Below are 14,837 nucleotides of genomic sequence, written 5' to 3'. Positions count from 1 at the left end.
AAAAAAAAAAAAAAAAAAAAAAAAAAAAAAAAAAGATTAGGAATCGTGAAGTGAAAGTGAAGGGAGAAAGGGAACTTTCCAACCCTTGTTCTATTTTTTATTTAATTTTCTTGGTTTTTGGTTTTGAATAATAAACATGTTGTGTTGACTCATTGTCAAGTTTGACTCTTCAAACTTTTTAAGAGCCTTTAATTAAAAGTGTTTTTTTAATGCTTATTTAAGTATAAAAATTCTGAAAATAAGTTGCTTGAAAATCAATTAAAATTTAATTTAATTTTCATCATGATATTAAATTTTAGATTTTTTAGATAATTTTAATAAAATTAGACCATTTTTTTATGGAAAAAAAAAACTTGAAAAAGAAAAGGTTTTGAAAACCCACCAAAAATATTTATAGGCATTTAAAGAGTATTTTTTTAAAAATAAATAACCACTAATTTCCATTCAAAATTAAGGTATATATATATATATATATATATATTATTATTATTATTATTAAATTATTTTGTAGATGGAGTACAAAATTGTCGTCAAAATTTAACAGAGCGTAGGATCGCAGCAACACACTGGAGTTCACATTGGGAACACATCAAAATTATGAGAATTTCCGCCATAGCCAAACACCTTCCAAACAGCTTTCATCATCTTCTCCACATGACCACATCTTTTTCTTCTCCGGAAACCATTTCCTTCTTCCTCCTCCTCCTCCTCCTCTGTTCCCACCATGTCAATTCCCACCTCTACGAACAAGAACACTCTGTTCTTCTCCGACTCAACCACTTCTGGCACAACCAACCGCCGCTTCACCATTGGCGCTCCTCCAATGCTTCTCATTGTACATGGCCGGAGGTTCAGTGTACTAACAATTCCGTCACTGCTCTTCTTTTCCCTTCCTATAATTTGAACGGAACCTTCCCCCCTTTCATTTGCGACCTCAAAAATCTCACCTTTATTGATCTTCAGTACAATTTCATCACCGGCGGCTTTCCGACCACGCTTTACAATTGCTCGAACCTTAATTACCTCGACCTCTCACAGAATTACTTTGTCGGTTCGATTCCTGATGACATCGACCGCTTGTCTCGTCTCCAGTTTCTTAACCTTGGCGCAAACAACTTCTCCGGTGACATTCCGACAGCCGTTTCTCGGTTGTCGGAACTCCGGTACCTTCATCTTTTTATGAATCAATTCAATGGGACTTACCCATCTGAAATCGGCAACTTATCGAATCTGGAAGAGTTGCTGTTGGCTTATAATTCAAATCTGCTACCAGCTGAATTGCCTCCCAGTTTCGCCCAGTTGAAGAAATTGACGTTTTTGTGGATGGCAAAATCAAACGTTAACGGTGAAATTCCAGAATGGATCGGAAACTTGACCGCCCTTGAGCGATTGGATTTGTCGAAGAATCATTTGATTGGGGAAATTCCTAGCAGTTTGTTTACATTGAAGAATCTCAGCATCGTTTATCTCTACAAGAACAATCTATCAGGTAAAATTCCACAGCGGATTGATTCCAAGAAAATCACCGAATACGACCTGTCGGAAAATAACCTGACCGGAAGAATTCCGGCGGATATCGGCGAACTACAGGAACTAACGGCTCTGCTTCTGTGTTTAAATCAGTTAAGTGGAGAAATCCCAGAAAGCATCGGTCGTCTTCCATTATTAACAGATGTCAGATTATTCAGCAACAATTTAAACGGTACATTACCGCCAGATTTCGGGCGAAATTCGATCCTCGAAAGTTTTCAGGTGAGTTCAAATAAGCTCACCGGAAACTTGCCGGAACACCTCTGCTCCGGCGGTAAGCTCAAAGGAGTGATTGCTTACGACAATAATCTTAGTGGGGAATTACCAGAATCTCTTGGGAGTTGCGATAGCTTATTCATTATTGATGTTCATAAGAACAACTTCTCCGGGAAAATTCCGGTCGGTTTATGGACGTCTCTGAATTTAACATTGGTAATGATGAACGACAATTCTTTCATGGATGAACTCCCTAGGAGAATCTCCAAGAATCTCGCGAGATTACAAATAGGTAACAACAAATTTTCAGGGAAAATCCCATCGGAGTTATCTTCATTTTGGAATTTGACTGAATTTGAAGCAAGCAATAATCGATTGACAGGACGAATTCCTGAAGAACTCACTGCCCTTTCAAAGATGAACAAGCTATTGCTCGATGGAAATCAACTCACCGGGGAGCTTCCATGGAACATCATTTCATGGAAATCATTGCACAGCCTTAAACTCAGTCGAAATCATCTCTCTGGTAAAATTCCAAACGAATTTTGCAATTTACCAAGCCTTAATGATCTTGATCTATCAGAGAATCGACTTTCCGGAACAATTCCGATTGAACTGGGAAATTTGAACTTGAATTTCCTCAACCTCTCATCAAATTTTCTGTCTGGGAAAATCCCGCCTGCATTTGGAAATGAAATCTATGCAAGAAGCTTTTTGAACAATCCGGGTCTTTGTTTAAATCTGGACGGCTGCAGTTTAAGAACTCAGAATTTGCGAAAGATTTCATCGCAGCATCTTGCTCTGATCGTATGTTTGGGCGTAATAATATCCATATTCTTTGTAGTATCTGCTCTGTACATAATCAAAATCTATACAAAAACTGGAATCAAAGCAGATGTTGAATGGAAATTTACATCATTTCAGAGGCTGAATTTCTCGGAGGGTAATCTTTTATCTGGGCTGTCGGAGAACAACGTGATCGGCAGCGGTGGATCCGGGAAAGTTTACCGGATTCCAGTTAATAATCTGGGCGATATGGTGGCCGTGAAGAGAATATGGAACAGCAGAAAGTCAGACCACAAGCTTGAGAAAGAATTCATGGCGGAAGTTGAGATTCTCAGTTTGATTCGACATAACAATATAATCAAACTCCTCTGCTGCGTTTCCTGTGAAAGTACACGACTGCTCGTTTACGAGTACATGGAGAAGCAAAGCCTGGACAAATGGCTACACAATAAGAACTCACTGCCAAGAATTGCAGGGTCGGACGCTGTTCACGGTGTCGCCCTCAATTGGCCGATGAGATTTCAAATTGCAGTGGGGGTAGCACAGGGCCTCTGTTATATGCACCATGAATGCTCCCCGCCGGTAATTCACAGAGACTTGAAGTCCAGCAATATCTTACTAGATTCAGACTTCAATGCCAAAATAGCAGACTTTGGCTTAGCCAAGATGCTGGTGAAGCAAGGGGAACCAGCTTCAGTCTCCGCTGTCGCGGGATCCTTCGGATACATGGCTCCAGGTAAGAGATTTCCCTGTTCCAATCTATAAGAGAATTTGATATGAGACATTATTAATAGGAAAAACTAAAAGCTTGTTCTTTTATGTCTGCAGAGTATGCCCAGATACCAAGAATTAACGAGAAGATCGATGTGTTTAGCTTTGGAGTTATACTTCTAGAGTTGGTGACCGGAAAGGAAGCTCTTACCGGCAATGAAGACTCGTCTCTGGCTATGTGGGCTTGGGAGTTCATTAAACAAGGCAAGGCAATAGTCGAAGCATTGGATGAGGATGTGAAGGAGACACATTATCTTGATGAAATGTGCAGTGTGTTCAAACTGGGACTGATCTGCACTTCCAGTGCGCCAACCAGCCGGCCGAGCATGAACCAGGCTCTGCAAATCTTGGTCCGCAGCCGGACCATGGCACCTCAAAACCATGGAGATCAAAAAGTATAGATTCAGCTGAGAGATATGACGATTACTTGAAAGATGTAACCGTCAAGGTTCTCTTCAGTGATGGAGACTGGAGAGGACCCGGCACTTGAGCCACTGCTCCGAGCAGAAATGGCTATGGAGTTGACAGGTCGACACGGTTTGTTTGTAAACTTTGAATAATGATCCCTGTCGTGTATATTTTAGCTGAACCACAATGATGATAAAAGAGAAGTCGTTCAGCTAAAGCAGGGCCAAACGGTTTCGGCTTTCAGCGCGAAAGAACCGTTCTTCCAAGGAAATGAGTATTGAACACTGATGATGAGATAAAATGGAAACCAGAAAGAACAATGAAAAAGGAACTATTTTATTTGTATGCTTGATGACAATTCTAGTTATCATCCATTGATGGATTGATCTAATTCAAAAGGAGGATTTCAACAGCCTGCAGACGAACCATATGGTTCTAATTTATTGGCAAAGGAACTCGGGGAAAGATGATTTCATCGGAGACGATGGCGAGGAGGAAAACCCCTCGTCCCCATTTATTAACCATATCAAAGCCAAAGGTAACTTGTGCTCCAATGCCATTGACATCCGCTCCAGCATCATGAGGATGGAGGGAGCCATGTCAAAATCTTGGGAGTGTTAGCAGGCAAATCTACCACATAATTTACCCATTGCTGGAGATGATATGCTCCAAACCATAAAATTAACGACTTAAGAGTCATTGAAACGAGGAGCCTAAATAACCTCAAGTCTGTAAAGACAAAGAATACAAATTCTTTTACAACAAATGATTGGAACTATTTCATTATTCTGAGCTACCTTAGCTGGATTTGGACTCCTGTTTTCAGGACTCCTCTACCCCAAGATACTGCGAGTGAGATGCTGCGAGAAGTGCTGCTCCAATGCCAGAGCCATCGTTCGAGTGCTCGATCACAAAGTTATCTGCAACTTCGTCTCCCAGTAATTCCTTGAGTGAACTCTCCATTGAGTTTCTAAATTTAGTGTAGTGCTCAAATAACCCACCATCAACAGCTATGACAGATTTCTGCTTATCCCCATCTTTTGGGATGTCTCTTCCCAATTTCTTGATGATCCCATAAATCCCAGCAGCCGATAGGCGTGCACCACGAGTGGCAACAATGTCACATAGCTCAAAGATGATTTTTCTCATAGGGAGAGGGCTGTTAGATACCTGACACAAAAGAACAAATTAACATGAGTTTTGGTGATCGTTCCGTAATGAAACGACTAAGAGAAAATTGTTTTTCTTTCACATCATGAATCGAAAAAAAAACTCAAATGACCAAGAGTAGCGATCAATTGGCTCCAGGAAGGGAGTTTAATGCGAACCTCCAAAATGTCATTCAGCTTGCTTCCAATAACTCTCAGATCTGGAGATGTATCATGATGCATAGCAGACATGTCAGGAGTCCTGCATAAATATCAACAATAATTTAACACAACAATCAAGGGTTCTTTAGATCTGTTTCCAAAAAACCAACATGCATCCATTTTACAAATGAAGTAATGAAAATAGCAACAAACTAGATGGCGTAGATTTATATCGCAAGTTAACTGGTTCTGAAATTTGGTTTTCTTTTTCCTGTTCATTTGTTTTTCATTTAGGACAAGAGAACAAGGTTGGTCAAATAGCACGACCACTACAAGTGAGCAAAAGAGCAATACCTAAGAATGAAAGGCCTTTTGAGTTTAGGCGGAACAACATCGCCAAAAAAGGCAGCTTCTTCAGCCATCCTACACAGAACTCTGCGAACTATTTCTCCTAAATACATGCCAGATATCATCTTCTCGAAAATCTGCATGTCACAAGATACATAATATATATATAGGATAGCCAATTTGGCAATTTGCAATGATGAAGACTACGAGAAGAATAGCTCAAAGAAAAAGAGGAGCTTTACCTGTTCTCCCGGGTTTAAACTTTCCAAATCTAGAGCTTGATCATATTCGGTGATGGGAAGATGAGAAGACCGGAAGTTACCCCATTCCATGTTAATAACCTGTCGGTTTGGAAGAACGTTAAATATGGAACAGACATAAAATATAATGAATAGAACCACAGGTCAAAAGCTACAACTCTTACTAACCATCTCTCCTGATTGAGGTAGAAGGCCTTGCCATTTAGGAATTGCATGTGCCCGCTCCACATATGCTGCATTTGTTCCAGTTCCCAGAATCACGGCAGCAATAACATTATCATTGTAGTAACTGCCTCCAGCTAAAGTGCCTATTGTATCATTCACCTGAACCAGATAGACTAGTTAGAATGTCCAACATAATGAGGGGAAAAAATCATGGGGAAAATTCACATCACAGAATTGTAACCAATGCGTCTTAAAGAACTTGGAGATATACATACCAAAGCTGCCACACGCATATCCAATCCAATCTTTTCCATGGCCTTTGTTATTTCTCCTACCACATCTTGCCCGACCTACATCGATATCATCCAGAAAAGATGCCACGGATGAGAAATGTACCATACTTGAAGTCATAAACTAGATAGATTGTACAGTGATAACATTTACAGACAACCATGAGTTCTTGAAAATTTCTAGTATATTACATTAGCAAAGGAAAGCATTATTCATAAATTACGAACGAGGAATAGTACTTCAACAGGACCGTAACCCAAATCACTTCTCAAGCAATTTATCCTTCCACCCAAATTGCAAATCAGATATCGATTAAAACCTTCTCAGTTTCATTTCAACTTCCCATAAAGAAATCTTAAAGTTACCGAAGCTTGCAAAGAATTTCAGTTCTACCACAGATCAGGAAATTTCTTTCTGTTTTTTCCTTTTCAATCAATCCAACGACAGTTCGATTGGATAGGATTCTTTTAGGCAGTTAAAATTCCTAATGGTAAGAAAAAAAACACAGTCATCCACCTTATTAGTTAATTTCCTGTCACAATTACGCCAAAGCTTAGATGTCTTTCCCCAACATAAAGAGAGAGATGCACGAAGAGAACACAAGTTCCCTAAATGTTATAAACAATAGCTTTCAGGTCTAATGTTCTTCACGTATAATTTGATTCCATTTTTAGGGGTAAATATATATAGTGAATCGTTTTTCAAAACAAATAGAAAGACATGGTTGTACTAAACAACACAATGATGATAGATATCAAGGTAACAAGTACTAACCGTGTCCTCGATGTTGAATCCCTTTGTCCACTTGATAAGTGTCCCCGAGGCAATAGAGGTTTGCCTAACTGGGAAAGAAAATGTAAAACCCAGCTCTCTTTGCCTACCAGATACTGGGTGGTAGCCATCACCTTCTTCTTCAACAAATTTTGCAAGTGCTTCAGCTATAAAACCAAATAAGGCCTGAAAAACTTTCTTCATTCAGTTCTGAGAATTTAAATTTGGAGTCTAAGCGTATGAAACTTGCTAATGAAAATACTAACCTCCGAAGATCCGGTCATTAAATGTGGAGGAATCGCAACTTCCACAAATTCTTGCCTAACAACACGTTCATCCTTTCCTCCCAATTGTACACGCAACACACGGAAGTTTGTGCCTCCAAGGTCTAATGCATAGAACAACCCTTTCTCGTCCCTAATAGGATTGACAGGAAAAATGAGAGACTATATTCTCTTCAGTTTTTGCAGCAGGGAAAGATGGTTATTACATCAAACAACAGCAAGTAATGAGATAAAATTAGTGTGTTTAAGTATAGCTGAAATGCTAATTCCCACACAATAATGGGGAACTTTCACTGTTGTACTCCGAATGAGTGAAATTTCTCCCTCAACTAGCTGAACTGCTAGTTTTCTTGGACGAGTTCTTGTAAAGTTCACCATTCAATTTCATGAAATCAAGTACAGATAAGAACAAAGCCTCCTCCACATTAAAGTTCACTAAAAAAACACAGCCGCTTCATAAAAGTTCTACCAATTTAAACAGGATGGGACAAAGTAGATAAAATTACCCGGTAGGAAGATTATCAACATAGCTAATAAGCATCTTGAGCTTGCTTCCGCCTTCAGATGCGAGTCCAGCATGCATCTCCACAGTCATAGCATCTGCTACTTGCTTCAGCTTTTCCACTGGAGTTTTACACTTCTCTTCAAACTCCTTCAATATGTTCATTGCTCTAGTCCACTTCCCACAGTTCTTCATCCGGTGACGCACCACCAACGCCGCCGCCGTGCAAACAGCTGCGGCGCAGACCACAACCGTTCCCACAACTACCTTCTTCATCTCGAAACAGACAAGAGTAGATTAGATAGATTGAGGGGGTCAAAATCGCAAGAAATAGCCGGACGATTTAGAAAAACTGAGATTTCCGATCGGAAAGAAATTCTCCAGTGATCAGAGATTCACTCTGGTTTGGAGAAAGCGTGAAAATGAAGCGATGGAGAATGAAAAGAAAAACAAAAAAGGAAACGGAATCAAAGAGAGGGAAAAGGAAGTTCCCAGATCGAATGGAATTGGAAATTGGAAACTAGAAATGGATTGATGTGTTTACCTAATGGAAATTTATCGCGCACATTGCTGTGGAATCCATGAAGCGAAGAAAATTGAAATTTATTTTTCAATTTGAATTTGTAGAATCACGTCCTTGTGGTTGGGCTTCAGAATTTGGACAACCTTTGACTCACAATTACGCTTCTAACCTGTCCTCCACCGATACCATTTTATATGCTTTTGGGAACGCATTTCAGCTTCGCAATCCCACGTGTACCACTTTTCTTCCTTGCCGCCTGTTAACTTCATCCTTATCATTTTCCTCCCTCCAAAATTATTAATAAAATTAATTCAATTAAATATATTATTTTATTATTATTGACTTTTTTTTTTTAATTAAATTTTATAAACAATGGGTTTTGTCCTTTAAAATTATCAATTTCCATGTGTAGACATGTTCCAAAGGGTCAGATTTTCTTACTTCTGCGATCAATTTTAACTACAAAAGTTAAGTGTCCTCCTTTTAGAGAAACACGGTTCTTCACAATTGTATGATATTGTCTACTTTGAGTATAAGTCATGATCATTCCTTAAATTAGGGTATGTGAGACTTTCAGCATCCAACACCTCTTCTCGAACAAAGTATGTCTTCCCTTAATCGAGGCTAGACTTCTTTTTCTTTTGGAGTCCTTTGTTCGACATTTTTTACTATGTTTTCCCAAAAAGACCTCATACTAATAAAAAGAGTATTCTGTGATTATAAATTCATGATTATTCCCTAAATTAGTTGATGTGGGACTTTCATCATCTAACACTCCTTTCCTATCGTGATTTACGTGTTAACATGTTCATACTTAATACTGGTCGATTGAAATACATTATCTTTTTTAATCCAATGGTCATAAATTTCTGTGAGTTGCCAAGTTTTTGTTTATTATTTATTTATTTATTTTTTTTGGTATTTTGTTTAAATAGATAAACTAACGGCCATATATTATGAGTTTATCCTGTCAGGTGGAATTAATTGCAGATAAATACCCACTGATTTAAATCAGAGCCCATAATATTTGACTAATAAATAAAATATAGAAACTAATAATTTTTCAAATCCAATATATTTTAATTATTGATTAATGAATATTAAACTATAGTAAATTAATATTTACATGCATTTTGTATCTACTTATTTAAAATTAAAAATAATCCCATTTCTATTTAATGAATTAATACAATTAAGGAGCAAATAAATAAATAAATTGTGAGATAAAATAGATGGGAGTAGCAATACTATGTCGTCGTTTTTTGAATAGTTATAGGATATTCGATTTATTTTGTTTTTTTGGAACTTATCTCAATTAGAATACATGATTTGGTTGGTTTGATACGATTCATCAGCTTCTAGCCATACAAAACATATTGTTGATCGTGATCTACAGATAGGGATGAATAAAATAATTTTGGTCATTTTACAGAGATCACTTTCCTAATATAAATATTTAAATTCCAAACTCAAAAATGTCCGATTTATAACCTTAAAAAAATTTAAAAGTAAAACATTAAATTATAAAATTATTATTTAAATATTGAAATTAATTTTTTGTCTAATTTTTTTTTAAAAAAAATTAATATGTTATTGAACTAGTTTTATAAATTGATTGATCTATATTTTTTTTCGTTTTACTTTTAAAATATTAGTTATTTTTAAGTAATAGATGATAGGTGGAATATGAGAAATCCACCCAGGCCCAAAGAATCACTGAAGACCCAGTTATGTGAACCCAGGCCTTAGGCCCATTACAGTTAACCGTGGCTGAGTCTACCACAGTCCGGTCTGTGGTGACTCGAGTAAGTTAATGACTCAACCCAATTTAATCCTCTTATTTTCGAATTAAATTGGTTTTTGAATTTTTTTTTATTAATTTGAAAAATCATACTTAACTGTATTACACGTTACAACATTAAATTTTCTTAATTTTCGTAATAATCTTAAAAATAGGAGACGTTGGATTGTAACCTATTTTCAAGTTGGTTACATTGTTATATGTCAATACATAAACTGAACTAATTCAATCCAACCCAATCCAGTGAGTTGATCGAGATCTGGCTAGAAAGTAATGATGATAGAGCTGAAATTGAAATGATTTATCGTACTTGGCTGTCCATCCATCTCCTTCGTGGCTGCAAACTTCATCATCACTTTCCTAGTGTATATGAATAACCTTAAGAACAAACAACAAGAAATTGATGATTGAATTGAAAAGGTTGGGATTTGAACCCATAAGAAGTGTGCAAGAAGGAAGAGGCGTAAGGACATTCATATGGGGGAAACCCTACTCATTACTTCATATGGGGCTTTGCCTTTCTCTTCACTCCATGCCAACTATCTCATCTTGCCTCTAAACCCTTTTTGATGCACCTTCTATTGTTCTTGTTCTTGTTCTTGAGTGCAACAAGAGATGCACAAGTTAATGGGTCCAAAAGGATGTTCATCACACACCCTTTTTTACCTTTCCTTCCCATACAAATAGATGTTATGACTAAAATATTTTATGTGATTACGTTATTTATTTGCACATATTTTTTAGTATGTTTCACGTGACTTTTATAGAAACTATGAGTAAGTCACTCAAGTTCACTGCTAGCAAATATTGTTCGCTTTGATCCGTTACGTATTACTTTCAGTCTCATACTACAAATTTGAAATTTCAAAAGGCTATTTAAAATCCGACCAACCCGAAATATCCAACCCAAATTATGAAGGTTGGATTGGATTGAACTTTTGAAAAATACAAAATTATGGTATGCTCGTACATTGATATAGTTTTGGTTAGATCAACCTGAACAACCTAAAAAATAGAGTTACAATCAACTCAATTCTATCTTAAAAATTATTTCGAAAATTAAGAATATTTAAAGTTTGTAATTGATGTTAACGACATGGTATAAACGGTAATATTCCCATGATGGTAAATATGAAATTGAGGCGAGAAAAGGATAAAAAAAGAAAGGGGATTATGAAACAACATGGTGGTGTGTGAAAACATTGACCAATAATATGGGTACGGTAAAAGAGGAAGAAAATTGCGTCATAAAAAAATAATAATTATATTTTTAAAAATTAATGATGTTCCCAATGCAGCTCAATCAATACAATGCCCCCAACATATTCTACTCTTTTATCTAATACCCCAAACCAAACATCATAGTTTCCCGTGAAACATACCGATGAGAACACAAACTATTTCCAACATTTATCCATATTAGACAAACACGACTCTCCATAGTATGATATTGTTCATTGAGCATAAGCTTTCATGACTTTGCTTTGGGCTTCCCAAAAGGTCTCATGTCAATCGAGTTACAAAGGATCAATTCCCTAAATTAGTGGTGAGACTTTCATAATCCAACAAACTTAACCTTAAAATATAATTATGTATTTTGTTAATATATATATATATATATATTTTAAATAAGAACAAGTTGACAACAATTATCTTAAAAATAAAACTAAACACATGTAATGTTTTTTTTTTTTTTTTTAATCTTAAAAAAAGTAAAAATTGTAATATTTAAAAAGGAAAAAAAATGGAGGTAATTCAGAAGACGACAATTCTCTCAGGCGTTGCCTTTGTATTTTTCCTTTACCACCGGCACGTCGCTCCATAAAGTACACACACATTTTCCCTTGTACAATCTTTTCTTCTTTTGCTTTTAAACCAAGTAATAATAATGATATTATATTGTTATACGAACCCAACTCTCCACAATGGGATGATATTGTCTACTTTGAGTATAAGCTCTCATGACTTTGATTTGAGCTTCCCCAAAATGCCTCATACGAATGAAGTTAGTATTCCTCACTTATAAATCCATGATCATTCCCTAAATTAGTCGATGTGGGACTTTCATCATCCAACACATATGACTCGATAATCCGACTCATTCTAATTACTCGACCGAAATCATAAAAGTTAAATTAGGTTAGAATTTTATTTTCAATTTGGGTTGAGTTTAATACTTTGAAAAAAAAAAAGTGATTTTATTTGCATGTTGACATTTTTTTTTTGTTCCGTTTAACTCGATCAATTCAAAAATAGTTATAACCTTACCTTAAATTTAAAAATACTTAAAGTTTATGGCTAATCGTGATTGTGTGAGATTTAATTATTAATTTATGAAATTCTAAAATTGCTAGAGTCACCTGTTGAATGATGAATGTATACATCGGCTAATTTAAGAAATGATCATGTGTTTATAATCCAATAATACTTTTTCCATTGGTATGAGGCATTTTGGGAAACCAAAAGCAAATCCATGAGAGGATAATATCATATCATTGTAGAGAGTCATATTCATCAACATGGTATTAGAGTCATGCCCTAAAACTCAGTCGTGCCAATAGATTGGTAAATCCTGGAGTTGAGCCTCGATTATGGAAATGTGTACTTTGTTCGAAAGTAGGTGTTGGATGATGAAAGTCCCACACTAACTAATTTTGGGAATGATCATGAGTTTATAATGAAATAATACTCAAAAAAGTGGACAAGGGAGTGTGGATAGTCATATTCGTCTACCAAATTTTGTACTTATAGAAAATACAAAAATAATTATTAAAAAAAATTAAATTCCCCTTTGGTTACCAAATTTCAATGATTATCACATACAATTATTCCCGAGATGTAAGAAAATAATATAAACTATATTTAATTTTTTTGAAAAAGAAAAGGTTTTTTCCCAGAAACGTAACCCCCCGTCCCCTTCGAATCTGGCATCGATAAGGATATCTATCTTATAACGTTCAAACAATCTAATCCCTCAAACAACTCCAGTTTCCTCTGTTCTTAACTTCATCTTCTTCTTCTTCTTTATCTTATCTTTTCCTTTCCCCCCTTTCTTCTCTCTTTCTCTGTTCAAGAGAGAAATGGGGAGGGCGACAAGATGGTTCAAGAACTTCTTTGGGATTAAGAGAGACAGAGAAAATTCCAACCAAACAAAACCCACTTCCAATTCCCCCGCCGACAACGATCTCTGCAATAATCCCGCCACAGTACCGCCGTATTTATCAGCGGAAGAGGCGGCGTGGTTGAAATCCTTCTACTCGGAAACAGATAAAGAACAGAGCAAGCATGCAATAGCAGTGGCTGCAGCCACTGCCGCAGCAGCCGACGCGGCGGTTGCTGCAGCACAAGCTGCGGTGGCTGTAGTCCGCTTGACTAGCCATGGTAGAGGTACTATGTTTGGCGGCGGGCGGGAAAGATGGGCGTCTGTAAAGATTCAAACTTGCTTCAGAGGGTATCTGGTGAGTGACTCTGTTTCCTCTGTTTTTTAGTGGTTTTAAGAGCAGAGGATTTGTTTTAACAATTGGGTGAAATTAGGCGAGGAAAGCACTGAGAGCACTGAAAGGTCTGGTGAAATTACAGGCGGTTGTTAGGGGATATTTTGTTCGTAAACAAGCAACAGCTACTCTTCTCAGTATGCAAGCTTTAATCAGAGCTCAAGCCACCGTTCGGTCTCAGAGAACTCGCAGACTTGAAATCCGAGCCCGCAAGAACACGGTGAACACCCAAAACCTTATTTAAATTTGTCATTTGGTTTATGAGTGGTGAAATTGAATGGGTTTTTCAGGAGAGATTTGACGATACGAACAGCGAACACACTGCTTCAGTTCATAGCAGAAGGCTCTCTGCTTCATTAGATAACATGATATTTACAGCGCTGGAAGAAAGCCCCAAAATCGTGGAAATGGACACCAGCCGACCCAAATCCATGTCTCGCCGGACGAACACGTCGTTGTCGGAATTGGGTGACGACCCATTTAACCAACCATTGTCGTCTCCACTCCCTTGTCGGACACCATCGCGATTGCAGATCCCAGATGGTCGGAATTTCCACGATTCCGACTGGGGTTTTGTGGCTGAGGAATGCCGTTTAATCTCGACAGCGCAGAGCACTCCAAGAATTGTCAGCTGTGGTGGTTCCAATGGTGGTCCTCCGACGCCGGCGAAGAGTATGTGCGGCGACAATTTCTTCAGAGGGTACTTGAATTTCCCAAGTTACATGGCGAATACACAATCGTTTAAAGCGAAATTGAGATCTCAAAGTGCTCCAAAACAGAGGCCAGAGCCGGGATCGAAGAAAAGAGTTTCATTGAACGAACTAATGGAATCAAGAAGCAGCCTTAGTGGGGTTCGAATGCAGAGATCATGCTCCCAAGTTCAAGACGCCATTAATTTCAAGAACGCAGTGATGAGCAAACTCGACCGGCCATCGGAATTCAACAACTTGCAGAGAAAAATATGAACAATCGTTCCAAATTATTCCCAGTACCTTAGAATTGTAATCTACATCATCAAATCAACTGCTTGGCAACTGGTTTAGATTAGATTCTTCGTGTTCTACCGATTCCTCCAACGCCGCTCTTGTTTATATTTAGCTTAAATTATATAAGTTAACATTTTAATCAGTGGGTTCTGCAAAACAGAGGAATATGGCTAAAGTGGAGAGTCAAATCAAATCAAATCAGTGATTCAAAAACTTGGGGGTAGGTTTAACAATGATTAGGGTTTAGATTGAGACTAAACCAAACAAACCCCAAGAAAAAAAAAAACATATTTTTGAAAGAAAAAATGTATTTGGGACAGGACAGGCACAGGACAAGACAAGACAAGCCACACGGTTCGAGTTATAGGTTTGAATATTTCGTAAGGCGTGA

At 37.3% G+C, this 14,837-nt stretch overlaps 3 protein-coding genes across 6 annotated transcripts; 2 read left to right on the top strand and 1 right to left on the bottom strand.

Moving 5' to 3' along the window:
• Positions 1 to 654: 654 nt before the first annotated feature.
• On the top strand, positions 655 to 4,032 carry LOC111485025 (receptor-like protein kinase 5). Its single transcript, XM_023131714.1, has 2 exons — positions 655 to 3,268; positions 3,361 to 4,032. Exons 1-2 carry the CDS (start codon positions 655 to 657, stop codon positions 3,702 to 3,704), a joined length of 2,958 nt encoding a protein of 985 aa, XP_022987482.1. The 3' UTR covers positions 3,705 to 4,032.
• Positions 4,033 to 4,328: 296 nt separating this feature from the next.
• On the bottom strand, positions 4,329 to 8,341 carry LOC111485177 (hexokinase-1-like). Of its 4 annotated transcripts, none has more exons than XM_023131934.1 (10): positions 8,187 to 8,341; positions 7,647 to 7,912; positions 7,123 to 7,273; positions 6,860 to 7,042; positions 6,070 to 6,144; positions 5,798 to 5,953; positions 5,612 to 5,710; positions 5,376 to 5,506; positions 5,040 to 5,121; positions 4,329 to 4,881 (listed from the first exon to the last, which is right to left on the bottom strand). In XM_023131934.1, exons 2-10 carry the CDS (start codon positions 7,835 to 7,837, stop codon positions 4,534 to 4,536), a joined length of 1,416 nt encoding a protein of 471 aa, XP_022987702.1. In that variant the 5' UTR covers positions 7,838 to 7,912; positions 8,187 to 8,341; the 3' UTR covers positions 4,329 to 4,533. The 4 variants fall into 4 exon arrangements, with proteins under 4 accessions (XP_022987702.1, XP_022987701.1, XP_022987703.1 ...); XM_023131933.1 differs by having other exon boundaries at positions 7,647 to 7,918; positions 8,187 to 8,330; XM_023131935.1 differs by having other exon boundaries at positions 7,647 to 7,909; positions 8,187 to 8,330.
• Positions 8,342 to 12,884: 4,543 nt separating this feature from the next.
• LOC111485200 (protein IQ-DOMAIN 14-like) lies at positions 12,885 to 14,532 on the top strand. Its single transcript, XM_023131970.1, has 3 exons — positions 12,885 to 13,424; positions 13,501 to 13,680; positions 13,751 to 14,532. The coding sequence occupies exons 1-3, from the start codon at positions 13,047 to 13,049 to the stop codon at positions 14,423 to 14,425; spliced, it is 1,233 nt and encodes a 410-aa protein (XP_022987738.1). The 5' UTR covers positions 12,885 to 13,046; the 3' UTR covers positions 14,426 to 14,532.
• The last annotated feature ends 305 nt before the right edge of the window (positions 14,533 to 14,837 follow it).

The sequence above is a fragment of the Cucurbita maxima genome, unplaced genomic scaffold (genome assembly GCF_002738345.1).
Source record: "Cucurbita maxima cultivar Rimu unplaced genomic scaffold, Cmax_1.0 Cma_Scf00010, whole genome shotgun sequence".
Taxonomy (NCBI): Eukaryota; Viridiplantae; Streptophyta; class Magnoliopsida; order Cucurbitales; family Cucurbitaceae; genus Cucurbita; species Cucurbita maxima.
Note: the sequence above shows the minus strand (reverse complement) of the source record. Positions and strands in the feature narration are given on the sequence as shown.